At 38.8% G+C, this 16,994-nt stretch overlaps 1 protein-coding gene across 4 annotated transcripts in view; it reads right to left on the bottom strand.

Annotated features, from left to right (window-relative positions):
• The window catches only part of spidr (scaffold protein involved in DNA repair), a 38,368-nt gene that overhangs the window by 14,189 nt on the left and 7,185 nt on the right, over nt 1-16,994 (bottom strand). For 3 of the 4 annotated variants that reach the window (XM_067474729.1, XM_067474730.1, XM_067474728.1), the window contains 5 exons: nt 15,040-15,275; nt 12,536-12,636; nt 10,884-11,091; nt 4,391-4,595; nt 2,668-2,915 (listed from right to left, as the gene is read on the bottom strand). In XM_067474729.1, the coding sequence (XP_067330830.1) occupies nt 2,668-2,915; nt 4,391-4,595; nt 10,884-11,091; nt 12,536-12,636; nt 15,040-15,275 (998 nt within the window). The remainder of the gene's footprint in view (nt 1-2,667; nt 2,916-4,390; nt 4,596-10,883; nt 11,092-12,535; nt 12,637-15,039; nt 15,276-16,994) is intronic. The other variant, XM_067474731.1, reaches the window with a different exon arrangement.

The following is a 16,994-nucleotide window of genomic DNA, read 5'->3' on the forward strand; positions in this document are numbered from 1 at the left end:
ATTAAGAATACAGCAGAGAGGCCTCATTGGTGGGGGGCAGACAGGCGGGATTCCTTCCTATGTGTTGTGCACCAATCAGTGCAGGCAGAGTGATAAACACAGTTGTAACAGGATCCTTTCAGCACATTGTGTTCCTTCTACACAGAGAGAGAGAGAGAAAAGACGACAAAAAAAAAAAGAAAAAAAAACAGCCTCTCCTCACTTCCTGCAAACAGTTAATCTTCTTGTTTATTCTATTCCAAATTTACGGGAACTTAACATCTTCTTCAGGCATAAATATCATACTGGCCTCTATCCCGTGTGTGTTAACATAGAGGCTGAACAACAAAAGGATCAAATCAGAATGCTGACCAGGAGAGTGAGTCATAGAAGCTGGGGACATGACATTAGAGGTACAAACTGTCCTTTACACAGAACGAGGCCAGTAGGCTGCTAAGTAAACTACCCAGCTCTCAACTCCGACGCATTCATTGCATCGTGGAAAAGCAGTACAAGCAACACAATGTACCAAACTTTATTTCTGTGCAACAATTCGGACCAGAGCCTCTCATGAAAAAGGCATGAGAGCAATAAAAATCTGCTACAGGTTAGTTAGATAGTAAAAAAAAACAAGAAGAATTAGGAAAGGCTGGGAACATAATAACAATTGAGGATTCAAATTGTGACTTTTGAGATGTTTAATTTCTGTCATATCATTATGTTATAGTGATCCTGACATTCTGAACTTAACCTATGTGTCCTAGACCAGACCCCACCTCCGGCCTTTCACTACCAACCAAGCCTGTTGAATCTGGTTGAGTTAGGCGGGGGAGTGTTTCTGGTCAGAGGGTGGTGATTGTTTACCAGCCGCAGAAGCAGCATGGCAAAAGTGTGTGTCATATTACCAGTTAGCTTGTCAGCTGACCAGGGCTGTACTCCCTTCACCACAGGATGCCCCTTGGGCCCCTCTGCTCTCAGAAACCAATACTTTTCTTTTATTACGCAGCAAAGGACAAAAACAACAAGCCTGGGGAGGGCCACGCAACTAAAGGTCACACTTCCAGGATGTGCTTCAAACAGAACATTCACTGGTTCATTAACAACAGGACTACTTGAGTAATTCTCAATTTCAATAAGACAGGCCAATGTAAACAGCTTTGACTGGACACAATATTCACTTGTCTGATACTTGTTTTTTTCAAAATAAGACATAGTTAAAAGTGGCACTATCTATCTTTGTTTTCTTTGCTTGGATTTGCATCATTTCAAGCACTAGGAGGCAGCCATCTTTGAACAACATCAAAAACACAAAATAAACAATCAAACGCACAAAACTTTAAACTACTGGGCCAACACCAAGCAAAAAGCAGTCACCTAGTGCTTGTACAGGCACTTACATTACCCGATTACACTCACGGCTCGGATTTCCTAGCTGCGATGTACACAAGAACGTTTTTTAACCACACTTTCACAACACCATTTCTGCATAAAAATGTGCGCAGATTGTAAGTAAACGGCTGAATGAAAAAGGGGTCATCATACCAAACAGAGGACATGATAGGCCCTCCAAACTCGGACATCTGACCTCAGGTGTCACGTTACATTGCGTGTTTGTTTAATTTCAGTTTGTGCTGTGCAAATCCGTGAGCCATGCTTTCTAAATACGCAAGGAGGAGAAATCAGATTAGTCATGTTTCTGCATTTGTACCTGGGTTTACAGTAACTATGTTAAGCGAGTGTATCTAAACCCACCTACATTTCGAGACTCATTAGTGAACACGGTGGAGCATTCAGCATCTACAAAAACAAGGTATTGTACTCGGAAGCTTATGGAGGCGAAAGAGGTGTTAACAGTGAATTAAATAAAGTAAATAAAAATGCTGCTCCAACTACAGCAAAAATTAATTTTCTGCTAGATGTATAAAAGAGCAACTGTTTCATAACAAATCTCACACCACAAATTAATGTAGTGATAAAAAGTGCCTTTTTTGCCATTATTCCATCCAACCATTTGTTACACTGCTTTATCTCGTAGAGGGGTTGTTAGGGCCAATTCTAGTCGTTGCCGGGCAAAGGGCTAGAGCATAAGCCATATAAATTCATCTATAGGGTCCACCTACAGATAAAGTAACCAAAACTAGGTCAGTACACTTTTTGTAATGCTGAGACTGATAGGAGTGGCATTTCTTATCAACCATATACAATATACTTTCATGAGGTTATTTTTAATGTGTTGAGGTTGATAAAAACCTGTAGCAAACCTGTTCTACGCAGCGTACGAGTGGGCACTAATTCAACTCTGACTTGCCGGTTCATGAAATTGTGAAAACATCATGTTGTCTTTCTTGAGAACTGGCTCACAGAAGGACTGGATTCAATTATAAATGTTTGTGTCCTTTGTCAAGCAATGCCATATGCCTGGATACAGCACTTTGTGGGGCTTGCTGTGCTGTAACAATAGCTCGACCACTGAGACACACTGTGCCACCAAGGAGAAGCATGCGAAGCCTGAGAAAGATACCGGCATCCAGTTTTTCACAAAAAGAGTAATTTATACTTTGGGAGAGAAACATAAACACAGCACATAAAATTGTGTTTAATCCCCCTCCCTATTCTGTCTTAGCATCAAGTGCCAACCAAAGGCCTCACTTTGCCGACAATTGTCAGAAAGAAATGTCAAACAAGTACCTGACTTTCCCTTTCTCTGCTTGAAGAAGAGGAGCTGAGGAGAACAGGGAGGAAACTCTGGGCTTGAGAATGGACACAGGAGCGCTGTCAGGCACGGGGATGGAATAAACTCTCTGGACCACCACCTCCACGTCCTGCTCAACGCAGCCAGCCTGGCCCAGTCCCTCAATAGCTTCCAGGAGAGAAACGCAGTGCCGTGTCAAAACCCCTGAGCTATCATAACTGCACAGAAAACCAGGATGAGACATCTGGAGGAAAGAAAACAGGGAAATGCTTAGTTATGTACAATATGTTTAGTACTGGAAACAAGTAAATTATTAACAAATGAAATGATCTGCAGAAGATAAATATTTTCTTAGTAAATTAATAATCTTAGGTGATTTTTTTAGATAAAATGGCAACATTTCTAGCTTTTAAAATGGGAATTTTGCTTAGCTTCCTTTCTGTCAATAACCTGAATATTTTGGACCAATAATAGTTACAAATGTCACAATGGACACGGGGACAGGGATTTATAACCTAAACAAATTATATATTAACAGAGGAATAAATTAACAAATGAAATTGTAATTAAATTATCCATTAGATGTAGCCCTGCATCCCTACCTCAGACAAACAGTCTGTTAGTTTATACTTATTTCCACTCGCATCACCTAGTTTTGCATCACTGGTGTGTAAACATTGCTTAAACTCATATTCTTACAAAACACAGTGCTAATTTCACGACAAGTGATTGTCACTGCAGAGTATATTGTATATAGTTTGATATTAACACAGATAAAGGCTGTGATGAGGTATTCACTATTACAATCATGATTTCTAGGTCACGTATATGAAATCCACTTTAAAGGGAGAGCATTGCTGAAGAAGTGCTTTTTGATCTCTGTCAGCAACACCTGGTTCACGTTTCTATTTGCTTAAAGCAGCCAGATGCTCAGTTTTAGTGAAACAAACACGCGTAAACCAAGAACCTATGATACCGATACAGCAAAGACTCAACGCACCTGTTACTGACTGATATGGGTTGAATGCTCCAGTGAGACTATTTAGTATTCTTTGTATTGAAGTGTACCAGAAAAACCCTCTGATAAAACCTATTGTTTGCATAGTTGCACCTGTGATTTAAGACTATGAAGAGAAATTAATAAAGCTGTTTATATAAACATAAACAACTAAACCTGATTAGAACCTTGTGGTGGGTGGCAAACTTGTCCTGTACACAACATACTGTAGCGGTTATCACATCACCAGCTGTGTTTATATGCTGATGTGTTAAACTGATGTCATGTGTCCATTTCATATGGTGCACTGAAAGTGAGTTACTAAGGTTAGAGAGCAAAACAAGAAGATACAAGGAACTGAATCGAATTTAGAATTACAGAAGTGAACTTTCAGTGAGATTTCTGCCTTTATGCATAAATATCATCAAAACATCACATTTCTCAAACTCCTAAACTAAATTTAACAAATGATAATGATAAAATTCCACATTCATTTCTAAGGAAAATTATCCAATCTTACATATTTATGTAAACTTAGAAGAATGTTGGTGATGACCAAGCACTTCATTCCAACATAATTAGATAGACCTTAGTTGTATGACTTGGAAGAAAATCTGATCATAGTTATGCAAAAAGAGAGAAAACTCAAAAGGGTTCACAAACCTTCAACTATTAGGGTTTGTTTAAGTCACTTTATTGCAATGACATCAGAGCATACACACCTGTTTAATGCTGTTCTCATCCGTGGTTCTGCATACTTCAAGCAGGTTAAATTTCCCCCCCAAATAATAAGGCATGCCCCTCCTCGTGGTGATCAGACCTCTGGAGGTGGACTGGTTGGCGGGTTTAGAAGGGGAGAAGATTTTCTGGCTGAAGTGCGTGTTCAGAATTATTTCACAGCTGAAGCCATCTATAGAAAGACTTTGCCTGCAAAAATATAAAGTTCATAAATTATAGATTCAGGGCAAACCTGCTGTTAGCTGCTTTTTTTGGATTCCACATTTTCTACTCTGCACTTTTTTGGACATTGTATTCACCATGAAATGAAACACCCTCAAGGTGTTGGGAAACAAACTGTTTTTGTTGTGATTGCATTGATAATGAATGCCAAAAACTCAGATTTTACATTAAATGGAATAGGCTTTTTAGACAAACAGGGGGCTGACACCTCCAGGCTGCTTAAATGTCAAGCACAGATAAGGTACCAACCACCTCCACAGGTCTGTGTACCACCCTACACAGAGAACAAGTTCAAGTTCGCATTACCCGCCTCCAAGGCAACTTAAAATACACAACGGATGTATTTGTCCTCTTTAACTGAGCTAAAAGATCAATTTTCCATGTAATTGAGGTTCTTAAAAAGCTACAATTCACAACTTGGCACCGTTTGATTGAAAACACTTTCCAAATGTGACATAATCTGTGGAAAAATATGACCCTTAACACAATCAAACAAGCTCAGAGTGTACTGATGAAAAACACCAAATACAAAGTGCATACTGCATATGTGGGACCTGAAGTTTTAAGATTACCAGCTTAGTGTCAAAAAGGAGGTGCTCAAATCCTTCTTACAACATTAAGAAAACATTTTTGGTCAAGCCACCTAACTCCTTCAGACAAACAACACATCTGAAGTGCAACAGAGGTTGAGAATAAAAGAACTTGAATAGCAGCCAGATAATTATATGGCACGTTGTTGCTGGATAAGTCGGAGTTAGATTTTTTTCACATGTGAAATGGATAATAGAGTGATGATGGCTTATCACTGAGTCAGAGCCAAACGCATTCTGTGACTGGAACTGCTGCACATGTCACAGCTCGTCTCAGAACTGGGATGATAGTTGAACCAGGGACATTAATCACAAAGATAAGTGGGGAAAAACTGATTTGTTTGGATGTTCGGTGATAACATGGGAGAGGATCACTTTTTCAACTTTTGGTATTAACCAAACCTAGCTGAAAACAGAATCCAGTCTTTATAAATTATACATTTTGGTTAAAGCTGAATGGAGAGGTGTTTGTTTACTTTTGGATCATTTTAGAGCCAGTAAATCCTCTGTTAGATGCCACAGTGTTAACACAGTGTCCTGAGCATTATTAACAACACTTGCTGTTTATCGGATGTATGAAAGCCTGAATACTTTTGGAGATAGAAGTCATAGCAGAGCTAATTCAATATCTATTGGAGTAAAAAAAAAACTGAAAATGAAAGATCTTACAGATAGTATTTACTTGCAGTTTTCTTGCCCTTGACTGCAGCAGGTTGTTCTTACAATCCTTGGCATCGTTTTCATTACCTGTACTTTACGTAGTAATGCAAGACTAATGACAATAATATTGATCATTCACCACATCAAGCACATACTGTGTGGTTTTCCAAGCTGGTACAGACACACACATGACTCATCCATTAGTCAGTCAACTGAAAATTAATGAATTGTTAATTTGACAGTCAAACGTCATTTATCAAGTCAACATAACTAAAATCTGCTTCTATATATCAGGGGAAAAAAAGCATTTGTAAGCAGTATATCAGCATTTAGATACAGTTTTATAAAACATTGTAATGAATTAGTACACAGCTAAACAGGACTGTGTCTAAGTTATTAATAACGGTGACTTCATCTTATAGGTCTACAAAGACACGGTATTTCACAGTAAGACTTTTTGTACATTTTGTATGTTACAGGTAACAAAGACATACAAATATAAGTCTTATACAGTATATGCTCAAAACTATTTTATAGTATGTAAACTACATATGTTTATACATTGTTTACAAGTGCTATATAGGGTAAATAAGACTAAGATGTAAAACAAAAAAGTGCCCATTGAATGTCAATCAAAAAACATTTGATTAAATGTGTATCTGACACATTAATGTATCACAATCTGACATTAGATCTTATATTTACCAAACAAATTGATCCAAAATATTGAGGGGCCTGATTTACAAATATTAAGTTTGCACCTTGAAAATTTGACATTTGTGAGAGTAGGACCACCTTAAAAAATGCATGAAAAGAAACCAACCAGGCAGAAGTGTAATTACCCCCCCCCCCCCCCCCCCCTCTTTTTTTTTTTTTAACATCATTATGAAATGGCACCTACACTGTGCCATTGGAATATAAAGGACAATTTTAACAGGAAAGGAAAATGGATCTTGCTCAAAACAATTTGCTGAATGATTTGCGGAATTTTGTTTTAGTAAACAGCGACAGTCCCTTACTTGAAGCACCGACAAGTGTGTGTTGGATGGTTTGGTCATTAATTCTCTTCAGGTCGAGGCAAAGCCATTTAATCGTGGCTGCTTTGTAAAATGTTAAATCCCTTTAATGTAGGTTTTTTTAAAGTGTAATTGATGGTTAGAACGTACTCTTTAACAATAACCATGGCTCAGCTATGCTGCTGTAACAATTAAACAGAAAACAGCCTCGTTGAGGGAAAAGTTCAGGCAGATTCTTTCAATTGCGGCAGAGTTTGGTCTTTGACAGGAGCGAGGTTTAATGTGCACTTGTCAATGCCTTTGAGTTCTGTTTTAGACAGAAATAGCACTGATCAGTCCTAAATTATCAGCAAAATGTAAAGCTAAATAATTTCTACACTTTGTTAACAGCTGCAAATGAACTCCACTAAGTTTTCACTAAGTGGAGTTACTAGCTAACGTGCACTAAATAAGCTGCAAACAATAGCACTGTTACTGCAGTTAACATTACCTGCCTCCAGCTGACTTGCTTTGCTGTGACTGAGTGAGTAGTGACATTTATTACTCCTGGTAACATTAGATTTGAGGCTACGGCTGCACGTGTACACTTGATTCCAAGTGGATCCTTCTTCCAAATTTTAAGAAATTCAATTAAGAAAGGAGTTTGCTTGTGATATTGCATTTAAGAAAGTAAAAGGCCTTTGGGGGCCACAGAAATGTTGAGCTTGACCTTTTGCCTCTGGCCAATGAAATATCATCAGTTCACCCTTGAACTCTAAGGGAAATTTGCAGCATCTTTGAAGAAATTCCCTCAAACCATGCCTGACATACCGCACTCACAGGAATGTATGGACATAAGGTCAGTCGGACTTCGACCTTTGACTTCTAAAACCGAATCAGTTCATCCATTAAGCCTGTTGGGTATCTCTGCTAAATTGAAAAGAAATTCCCTAAATGGCATTGTTGAGATACTGTGTTCACAAAATTGTTGACAGGATGATTGATTGACTGATTGATTCAGTACATATATGTTCCTAAACACAATTTTGCGGAATCTCTACTTAAATTTCTTTTTGCTAATCTCTACTTAGCATTTCTGTTTTGTAATACACTCAGTATGCTTACTTACTGTGAGAATAATGTTTATGATATTTGATTGTAACACAACAACATTATTTATAGTTTTAAATACTTTTGCTTGCTGTTTGTACATTTTTTTAGTATTCCAGACGTTTGCTTGATATGGAGTATTTTTATACTTTTACTAGTATCAGAAGTGAATATTTCTTCCACCACTCATAAATACTGACAAAAGAAAACTTCCCTATGAAAATCCAGAACATGCACTCAAGTTATGATTTAGTATGTTAGCATCAGGATTGATATTCTGTGTTAATCTGTAAAAGCTATACCCTAAGGTAAATTGAGCGGAATGTACTGCTTACAGGAACAGGTACCGGAAGTGTATCTCTATTGTGAACAGGTGAGTGGGCAGCAGTCGTTATCAGATAGGTAGCCGGTTAAGGAGTGGCTCTGGTTGCTGGCGTCACAGCTAGTAAGTGAATAATCTCTGCAGGTATTTCCTCTCAGTTCTCAGCACACTGGCAACAAGGTGTGGGAGGTGGGAGGGGTCAACTTACTCACTGTACACGGGGCGACTAAGCCCCGTCACAACGGAAACCCATAATAGGAGTTTTACAAGACGATGCTTTAAATTCCATGTATTCAGTTTGGCCTGTGCTGAAGCTGCAAAACTCTTGAATCAGTTAACATCTCTCGAGAGAATATTAAGCCTTTCATTGACTTTTCTTGGTTGATTGTCCTTTCGATGTAGAGTCTTTTTATTGAGTTGAACTGACTTCTTTCCAGTAATTACTATACTAAATGTTTAAGCAATTTACCCAAACAAAGAGCATTTGAGGATGCATGTTCACATAAAAAGTACTTCTTAAAAGAGCATGTGGGTGTTTTCAGTTAACTTGTGATTTCAGGAATATAAAACTGGGAAGAAGAGGTGCTAAAAACTAGAGATACTCTCAAACCACCATGTGTTTTCAATCTCAGCACTCTGGCTCCATCCACTCTCTTCTCCCAAATACTCCAGAAAATAATCCTACTGTGTTTTTTCCCCCCAGTTTGCTGGAAATGACCTAACTACTGCCAGGAAGAGGAATGTGAAGCATTCCCTGGAGCTGTCCGTGACGTCAGAGCGCAGAGGAGGCCCCTGCACTTCCGCCAGCCTGGATATTCCAGATCACACTCAAACTAAACTCCCAACAGCTGCAGTCAACTGATGCTGCCTCCATCCAACTCCAAAACAATCCCAAATGCACACACAATCACCCCTCCTAAGCTTTGCTGGCTTGTATGTGTGGGACTGTTCCTCACATCTGGGTCTTTAGTAGTTACTATTGTGAGCTGAGAACAGTACGTTATGATACTTAGACCAATGTTTAACCATTATCACTACAGTTATTTTTAAATGCAGTTTTCAGGGTTTTATGTACACATTCATGTGTAGTATTCTGTCTCTCAATTGAGTCTATTCAATTTGCCTTCTCAGCATTATTTTGTGAGATCCTGTCACACTTTGTTCTGCACACGATGAGTCACTTTTGCATTGTGCAAGTGCCTGAAACAGTCTCTTTTTGTGCATTTTTTGATTGCCTGCCAATATAGGTGTAATTAAATATCAACAAACAAGAGAACTGACCAGAATTTTTAGAAACACGTCACCCTACCCGTTTCCTATACTATTTTAAATGTACTGCATGTAGAGAATAGCTTGTATTTTAATTCATTTATTAATTTATTGTTATTAAAGCTTCAACAATTACTCATGTGTTTTCTGTGACTTGAGTGACTATTTTTAAGACCAGCTGAGGAACTTTTTAACTTATTGGTTCCAGCTTTTCAACTGTGTGTATTTCCTCTGTTTTTAATTTCTGGTGACTTTGTGAATGGCAATTTGAAGACATCTTCTTACGTATGTGATGTGGGGCGGCTATAGCTCAGTTGGTAAAGGCAGTTGCTTACGGACCACGGGGTGAGTGGTTCGATCCCCGGCCCTGGCTATATGTCGAAGTGTCCCCGGGCCTAACAGCCCATTCCCCCTCCCCAGCGATGCAGTGCCGGTCCAAGCCCGGTAGAAATTGGGGAGGGTTGCGTCAGGAAGGGCATCCGGCTGTTGGCTGTCTGGATGTTGTGCCAAATCAACATGCGGACAATGATCCGCTGTGGCGACCCCGAACTCACGGGATAAGCCGAAAGGAGAGTAGTAGTTCTTACGTATGTGATGTGTATTCAGTTCTATTTTCAGACATTGTATAGAACACATTTATTATTCCGAAAGAGAGTACATCATTGCACCGACTACTTGAAACGCTGTGCACAGTGTGGTGGAGCGTAACACGCAAAGGAACGATGCTTCAAAGCAGGGAGATGCATGGCTGGGCAAAGCAGTGAAAACTGCAATGGCAAAAGAAAACTGACTCAGTGAATTCTGAGTCTCACATTAGAACTAGCTTAAGTTGCACACGCTAGCTTTAGCAGCTGCTAACTGCAAATGTGTGCAAAACATTCTCATCCATTTCTTATCCACATTGGACAAAAGCAGTCAAACGTGACTTTAGTACAACAACTGCCTCTAGAAACCTTTTTAATCATGTAAACATTATCTGCTAATACTACTTGCTTTAAATCATTATTTATATATTTCTATTATTTATACATTGCAATAATTATTTTTTTTCCCATAGACTATTATATACAAATATGTTATATGTTTAACTTGTGGACACAAGGTGTCTGCTACAGAACTCCACTGAAGGCAATTCTCAGTGTATGAGCAATGCAAGGTTTCAAGTTTCTACATTAAAAACAGACTTTAGTGTCAAACTTTGCACACACGTGCTCAGTGCACACATTCTGCACAGTATGGGTCATAAGCAAAACACATTTTTCAACTGAGCAGAGCAAATGGACTTTAAAACCGTACTGCATTCTCTCACCATGGTGGGTAAATGTGGATGATATCTCCGGGTGCAGGAATCATCTGTGCTGCAGTCTCTCTGTTGAATAACACCAGCACACCAGCTTTCTCCTGGGAGACAGTGTGGCCCTCTCTGGGCAGCTGGCTGTGCTCACAGTGCACCAGTTGCATGCTGCACTCCACCTGAACCTCCAGCACCTCCAGCACCAGCACACCAGGCCTGTCCACTGGAGAGCAGAGCAACAGTAAAACAGATGTTGATTGTGTGTTCGTTTCATTGTGTGTCTGTCTTCACAGTGTATTCATGCTCTCACGGACTCTTGCTCCCTGTGGGATTCATTATGTGTTGTAAAAATAATTCACTCTTATGAACAGAACAATCCCAACTGTTTAACTGTAAAGCTGTTACTGACTCAGTTGGATATGAAAGGAGTAGATCTCATTGGGTAAGTGCACAAATGTTTGGAATTTGTACCACAGCTCTGTCTGAGATTTTGGCCCAAACAATAAAGTCGAAAGAGAAAATTAAGAAGAGCAAATCAAGTCAAAAGCCTGGGGCTACAGTATAAATCAAACTGAGATAAGACAGCTTGGATGAATGTGAATTCTATGTGCAAACTTGGCTGCACCAATTTGTGAAGATTGCAGCATAAGAGCCTACGGTCATGTTAGCTATTCAGCATTGTCTGCATTAACAATCCCTAAAAGTAGCCGGAGGGAAGATCTACATATAAAGAGATAATCATATTAGAGGTGATCAGTACAGAGGTTTTAGGTTTCTGCACACATTTGCCTAAATGTAATGGTTAAACAAGTAAATTGTGCTCAGTGCATATTTGTGACAAATTACAAAATCGTTAGAATACAAATGGGCAGCAGGCCAAAAGTGAGAGAGTGAACTCCATTTCTACTACTGACCTCTAATAGTCTTATAAGTCACAGGCAAAGAGTTATTTCGGGAAACAATTTGAGATCTTTTACTTCTGCATGTATGATTCCTCTTACATCACACAGCACAATCACTAGAATAAACCCATCCAACAACAGTGGGATTTACTGTATTTGGGAAATGATGGTTATTGTTATCAAGATTTGTTCCAATAGAGTTACTTAATTTAAAAAAAAAAAAAATCATAGTTTTCTATTACAAGATATTACAGACTGAAAGATCTACAAATAGGAGTAAAAACTGTCAATACAAAACAAAATGAAGTCAACTCACTATAAACCTCCACACTTGAACCTCTGTTTAATCCTTCACTCTAAACCATCAACTGACCATAAACTAAGCTGCATCTTGTGGGTGTTTTCTTTTTTCCACAATAAACTGTCACATTTAAGCGTCTCTGCCTGTGTCCTATTATAAGTAGCACAATTGGTTTGGTACAACCATGGAAAGGAAAAAATACTAAACAAACAAACAAACAAAAAACCCACTAAGCAAGCAGTTTCCTGTCAACTACATAATAGCTCCACGGTTCAAAGCAACAATGATCAACCTACAGCCAGCACTTCCTCAGCGTGGCCTCTCCATGCAATCACATACATAAAAAGTTAATCATCCCACTCATACGTCAAAGTTCACTGCTGCACTCGAATGGTGATTCAGAGGTGCAAATGTGCAAAATGCTGTAATCTGGATGTGTAGTAGGTTTGTCTGATGTGCATCACCTGTTGTTGTTAAGCTGTCAGAGATGGATTGGTGCCTCCAGAAGCTAATAGCTGACCTCTGTCTGCACTGAAGTCGATTCAGCCTGTCTGCCAGACCTCCACTACATACAAACACACAGAGGTAGATTATGTTATTTGATAAACACACACAGAACACACAAACAGAACAAAAGCACATGCAGAATTGTTTATTTCAAAGGGGAAAAAAAAAAAAGATTTTCTTATGCAGACAACAACCTCTCAAAGACTACAGATAGCCATCTGTCAGATTTGGTGGGCTTGGAGATGGCAATGACATTTAGCACCCACATTATGACACCAGGTGTCCCTTTCATCATCAATTCTGCAGTGGAAACATTGCCGCCAAAGTCTGACTGTCACCTGGCAGCAAACAATATCTCTCATCTACTTTGTTTGCTCCTCTTATGAGGCAATGCAACATGGAACATGAAATACCTGGACACTTTATACAACACGACAGACTGCCAGAGACTGTGTTTTTAGGAAAGTTATGTATCACATGTACAAGTATGGTTTTATGAATGCATTTGTAGTCAATGATTGTGTTAGGACTTCACTATATTTATCTTACATATGCATTAAAATGTTTATCCCCCATGTTTGTAAAAGATTATTAACAACTATCAACAACTAACTTAACTAATCAGTTAAGTTTAACCCAACTCCAACCGACGAAAACAATAATACGACTACATGCCACTATTGGGAAATCATGTTTAAATCATGTTTATACTCTTACAGAGCTTAGTTACACTGGTGTACAATATATTTATGTTTCTGTGGAGTTGCATATGCATGTAGTTGCTTTCTTTATGAATAAAACTGTAGATATTTGGGAACAAATTCACCAGATCCTCCCCACAAATATTACAGATAGATCTTCATGTACAACAGCTCTAGAATCATCAATAAGACCCAAACCCCTAATAGACACCTTTTTATCCATAGACCTTCAACAATTGCTTCTTCAAAACTAACATGTCTTTTAGATGTTTTACCTTTAATAGACACATTCGTGTTAGATTTGATCAATCTATCGTTAGAAACTAGCTATGTACCAAAGGGCTATAAAGCTGCTGCAATCAAACCTCTACTTAAAAAACCTTGTCTTGATTTAGCCAATTATCGACAGATATCCAATCTACCCTTATACCCTTATATATCTAAAATCCTTAAAAAAATAAAATAAAAACCTGTCTGAAGATTTCCAGACAGGAATATAAGTACATCACAGTACAGAAAAAACACTGGTGAAAGTCACCAACAACCTTCTCTTGGCTTCAGATAATCGACTTGTGTCTATACTCGTCCTACTAGACTATAGTGCCTATAGATTTCAATTTGTTCATGTTAAGGATAAAGTTTCTATATGCAGAGAAGATCCACGAGGCTCTGTGTTAGGATCAGTACTTTTTACTCTGTATGTGTCACCTCTAGGTAACATTATTAGGAACCATTCCATTAACTTTCACTGCTATGCAGAGGATTCCCAGCAATATTTATCTGTCAAAACCAGAAGATACTAAACATTTAGTCAATCTTAAAGTATGCCTAAATCAAATAAAGGCCTGGATGTCCTATACTTTCCTATATTCAAACAAAACTGAAATCAATGTATTTGAGAAATATGAGAAATATGATGTCTAATATAGTTACTTTAGATGGCACAACTCCGGATTGCAGTACTGCTGTGAGGAACCTTATCTTTGACCCGGATTTGTCATTTACCTCGCAGAAAAAAAACAAATCTCTAGAACAGCCTTCTTTCACCTACGGAACATTGCCAAAATTAGGAGCATTGGCTTCCCATACCCAAGACCTCATAGTACCACATCATCTGATTAGACCACGTCAATCCAAGAATGCAGACCTACTTGTGGTTCCCGGAGTTTCCAGAAGTAGAATGGGAGGCAGGGACTTTAGCTATCAAGCCCCTTTCCCGTGGAACTGACTTCCAATCCAGATTCAGGGGGCAGACATGCTCTCTGCTTTTAAGACTAGGTATGGTGAGTTATATTTATATGTAAATGTATAGTGACAACGTTTATGGTGCCTTGAGATTATTTTGTTGTGAATTGGCACTATATAAACAAGGTTATACAGAATAACCTTATAATATATTTGAAAATAAATATTTAATGTTAGGGCTGACAATGGTGACATTTTGGTGTGCACACACGAAAATATCTCGAAATATATGTTGACTCTTGTTTTTACCTTTTTGGTTAGATGTAGATTTTATTGGTTGTCTGTTTATCCAAAAGCCTAACCAGGGAACAGGGGCTGCTAATGAGCTATTGCCATCTATCAATTTATTATGCATTTTATTAAATACAGTTTCTTTATTAACATATTATTTTGGGTTCAGCTTGTCAGGTACATTCATGGAGTCAGCCGTCACGTATTTCTCACAGCGTAACCCCAAATAATATATAAGTGTACTATTATATAGGAATTTGAAAAAGGGGTAACATAATTCAAACCTTTGAAATTTCCTCTTCTTTTTGGCAGAGTCTTCCGGAGTCTTGGACTTCCTGTCAAGTGATTTCTGAGGCGTCTGTAGCATTGCCTGAGCAGACCTGACCCAGTCACTGACTGACCTTCTGCTGCCCTCACCCGTTTGGAGAGGAAGGCTCTTAGAGTCCCGTCTGCTCAAGGACAATGTGTCACCAATATTTTCCCCATCGGACACATATCCTGAGATTTCTAGTTCCGTCCCCTATGGAGACAGTAAATTGTATTAAATTTTACAGCAAAAATACTTTGGCCTAGTTTAAAATATATTATGTTTTAATACATTTGTGCAGTTCAAGGTATCAATTTGCATATTTATATACCTCTGTATAACAGGTGATATTATCTAGCCTCAGCCTTGAGTAAATTGATGAGTCATTAAAGATTAAACAAAATTCAGTAAGTCAATAATACAATAAGTGCACATCGGGCAGTGATACACTGATTCATAGGATATCATAACAAAACTGTCATTTTTGCTGTATCACTGCTCACTGCACCTGAGGGAATCAGTTCTCATGGAAAAATCCAGGATAAACCTGAGTTCCTGTCATGTGCAGACAAGACCAACATACCAGGCACTGTCAGCCAATGTGCTCTCTTATTTGAATCAACTTGACCCTGCTAGGCGATGTGCCAGCAGACGTCACACTCTAACCAGCTACAGAGAAAAAGGAACACTATGTTCCTGGCCACGGCTCAAAAATGTTTTCACCCGGCACTGAAATCGTTGTAAGTACACAGCTCTGTGCAACCTCATCCACTCACGTGTTTTTTTCTGAACAAACAGTAGTAAAAAGATGTTTATGGCTTTCTACTGTTGATATGGCCCTTTTCTAGTAAAGACCTGGTGTGGGGTATGTTGTGACCCTTTAAGCCTCCGATGTTGGGGGACGCTGACCTACTAATGTGCTTTATCTGGGAAGTGGCCATCTTCTTTGCCCTTCAAATGCAAAGTAGCCCTCGCAGCTCCGCCCATCCACTCTCAGCATTAATACAACAACAGAGAAATCTGGCAGACGTGCATCAAGTGAGTCAACCATGCATTTATCTTGAGTAACATTTCTGACTTGGATCGGGATCTTCCCCCTCTGTATCCTGTTAGATCCGGTTTGATCTACAATTGGCAGTTTGGAAGCAAGCTTTCCGGGCAGTAAAAAAATGTCAAACTAGGTTAGAACAATCTGCTGCTGTATTAAATCATCATAACAGGCAACAGATATAATAAAACTGCAGCTAAATGCAGCTAATAATCCACTTGCTACTTTAATTATACACACTGATCAGATTTTCAAAAATAACACTTGCATACATTTCAGTAAAGTCATATTTCAAAACTAGAACTCTAAAGACTTTCTCTCTAGTAGGCCTCTGACCACAAGCGTTCTGTTAGGTGATCTTAAATCTCATTTGACCCCATAGAGCTGATAGCAGCAAATTAAACTGTGACAAGAGGAAGTAGCTGGGTCTGTGGGAGGGATGTTAATCTGTTGACACGCTTCCTCTCAACATACAACCTGCAAACTCTGATCTTCATCACCAAAAACTGGTTACTTAAGTTGATTACTTTCTGACTAAACGAGTTTAATTAGTGGGAGCAGTAAGCCACTATTGCCCATGATTCATTTGAGTACTTCAACCAGCGTCGTTCTGTTCTTTTTCATACACCGCTATCCAGACAACCACATCACTTCAGTAATTTGGTCATCTCGAGCTGATTAATTACATGTTGTAATGTGTGTGATGACAACTAGACATGTGTCTTTGTCCGTGGTTTTGAACCTGAGAACAACTCCCACCCTTCTTGAACATTGTCGACATGCTAGCCCTTCCTTTAACAAACACTGCACTTGCATGATGTCTGAAAACATTCTATCCCGGTGTCCAGATTATAGAGGAGGGTCAATAAAAATGGACTTAAGTT

The sequence above is a fragment of the Channa argus genome, chromosome 14 (assembly GCF_033026475.1).
Source record: "Channa argus isolate prfri chromosome 14, Channa argus male v1.0, whole genome shotgun sequence".
Taxonomy (NCBI): domain Eukaryota; kingdom Metazoa; phylum Chordata; class Actinopteri; order Anabantiformes; family Channidae; genus Channa; species Channa argus.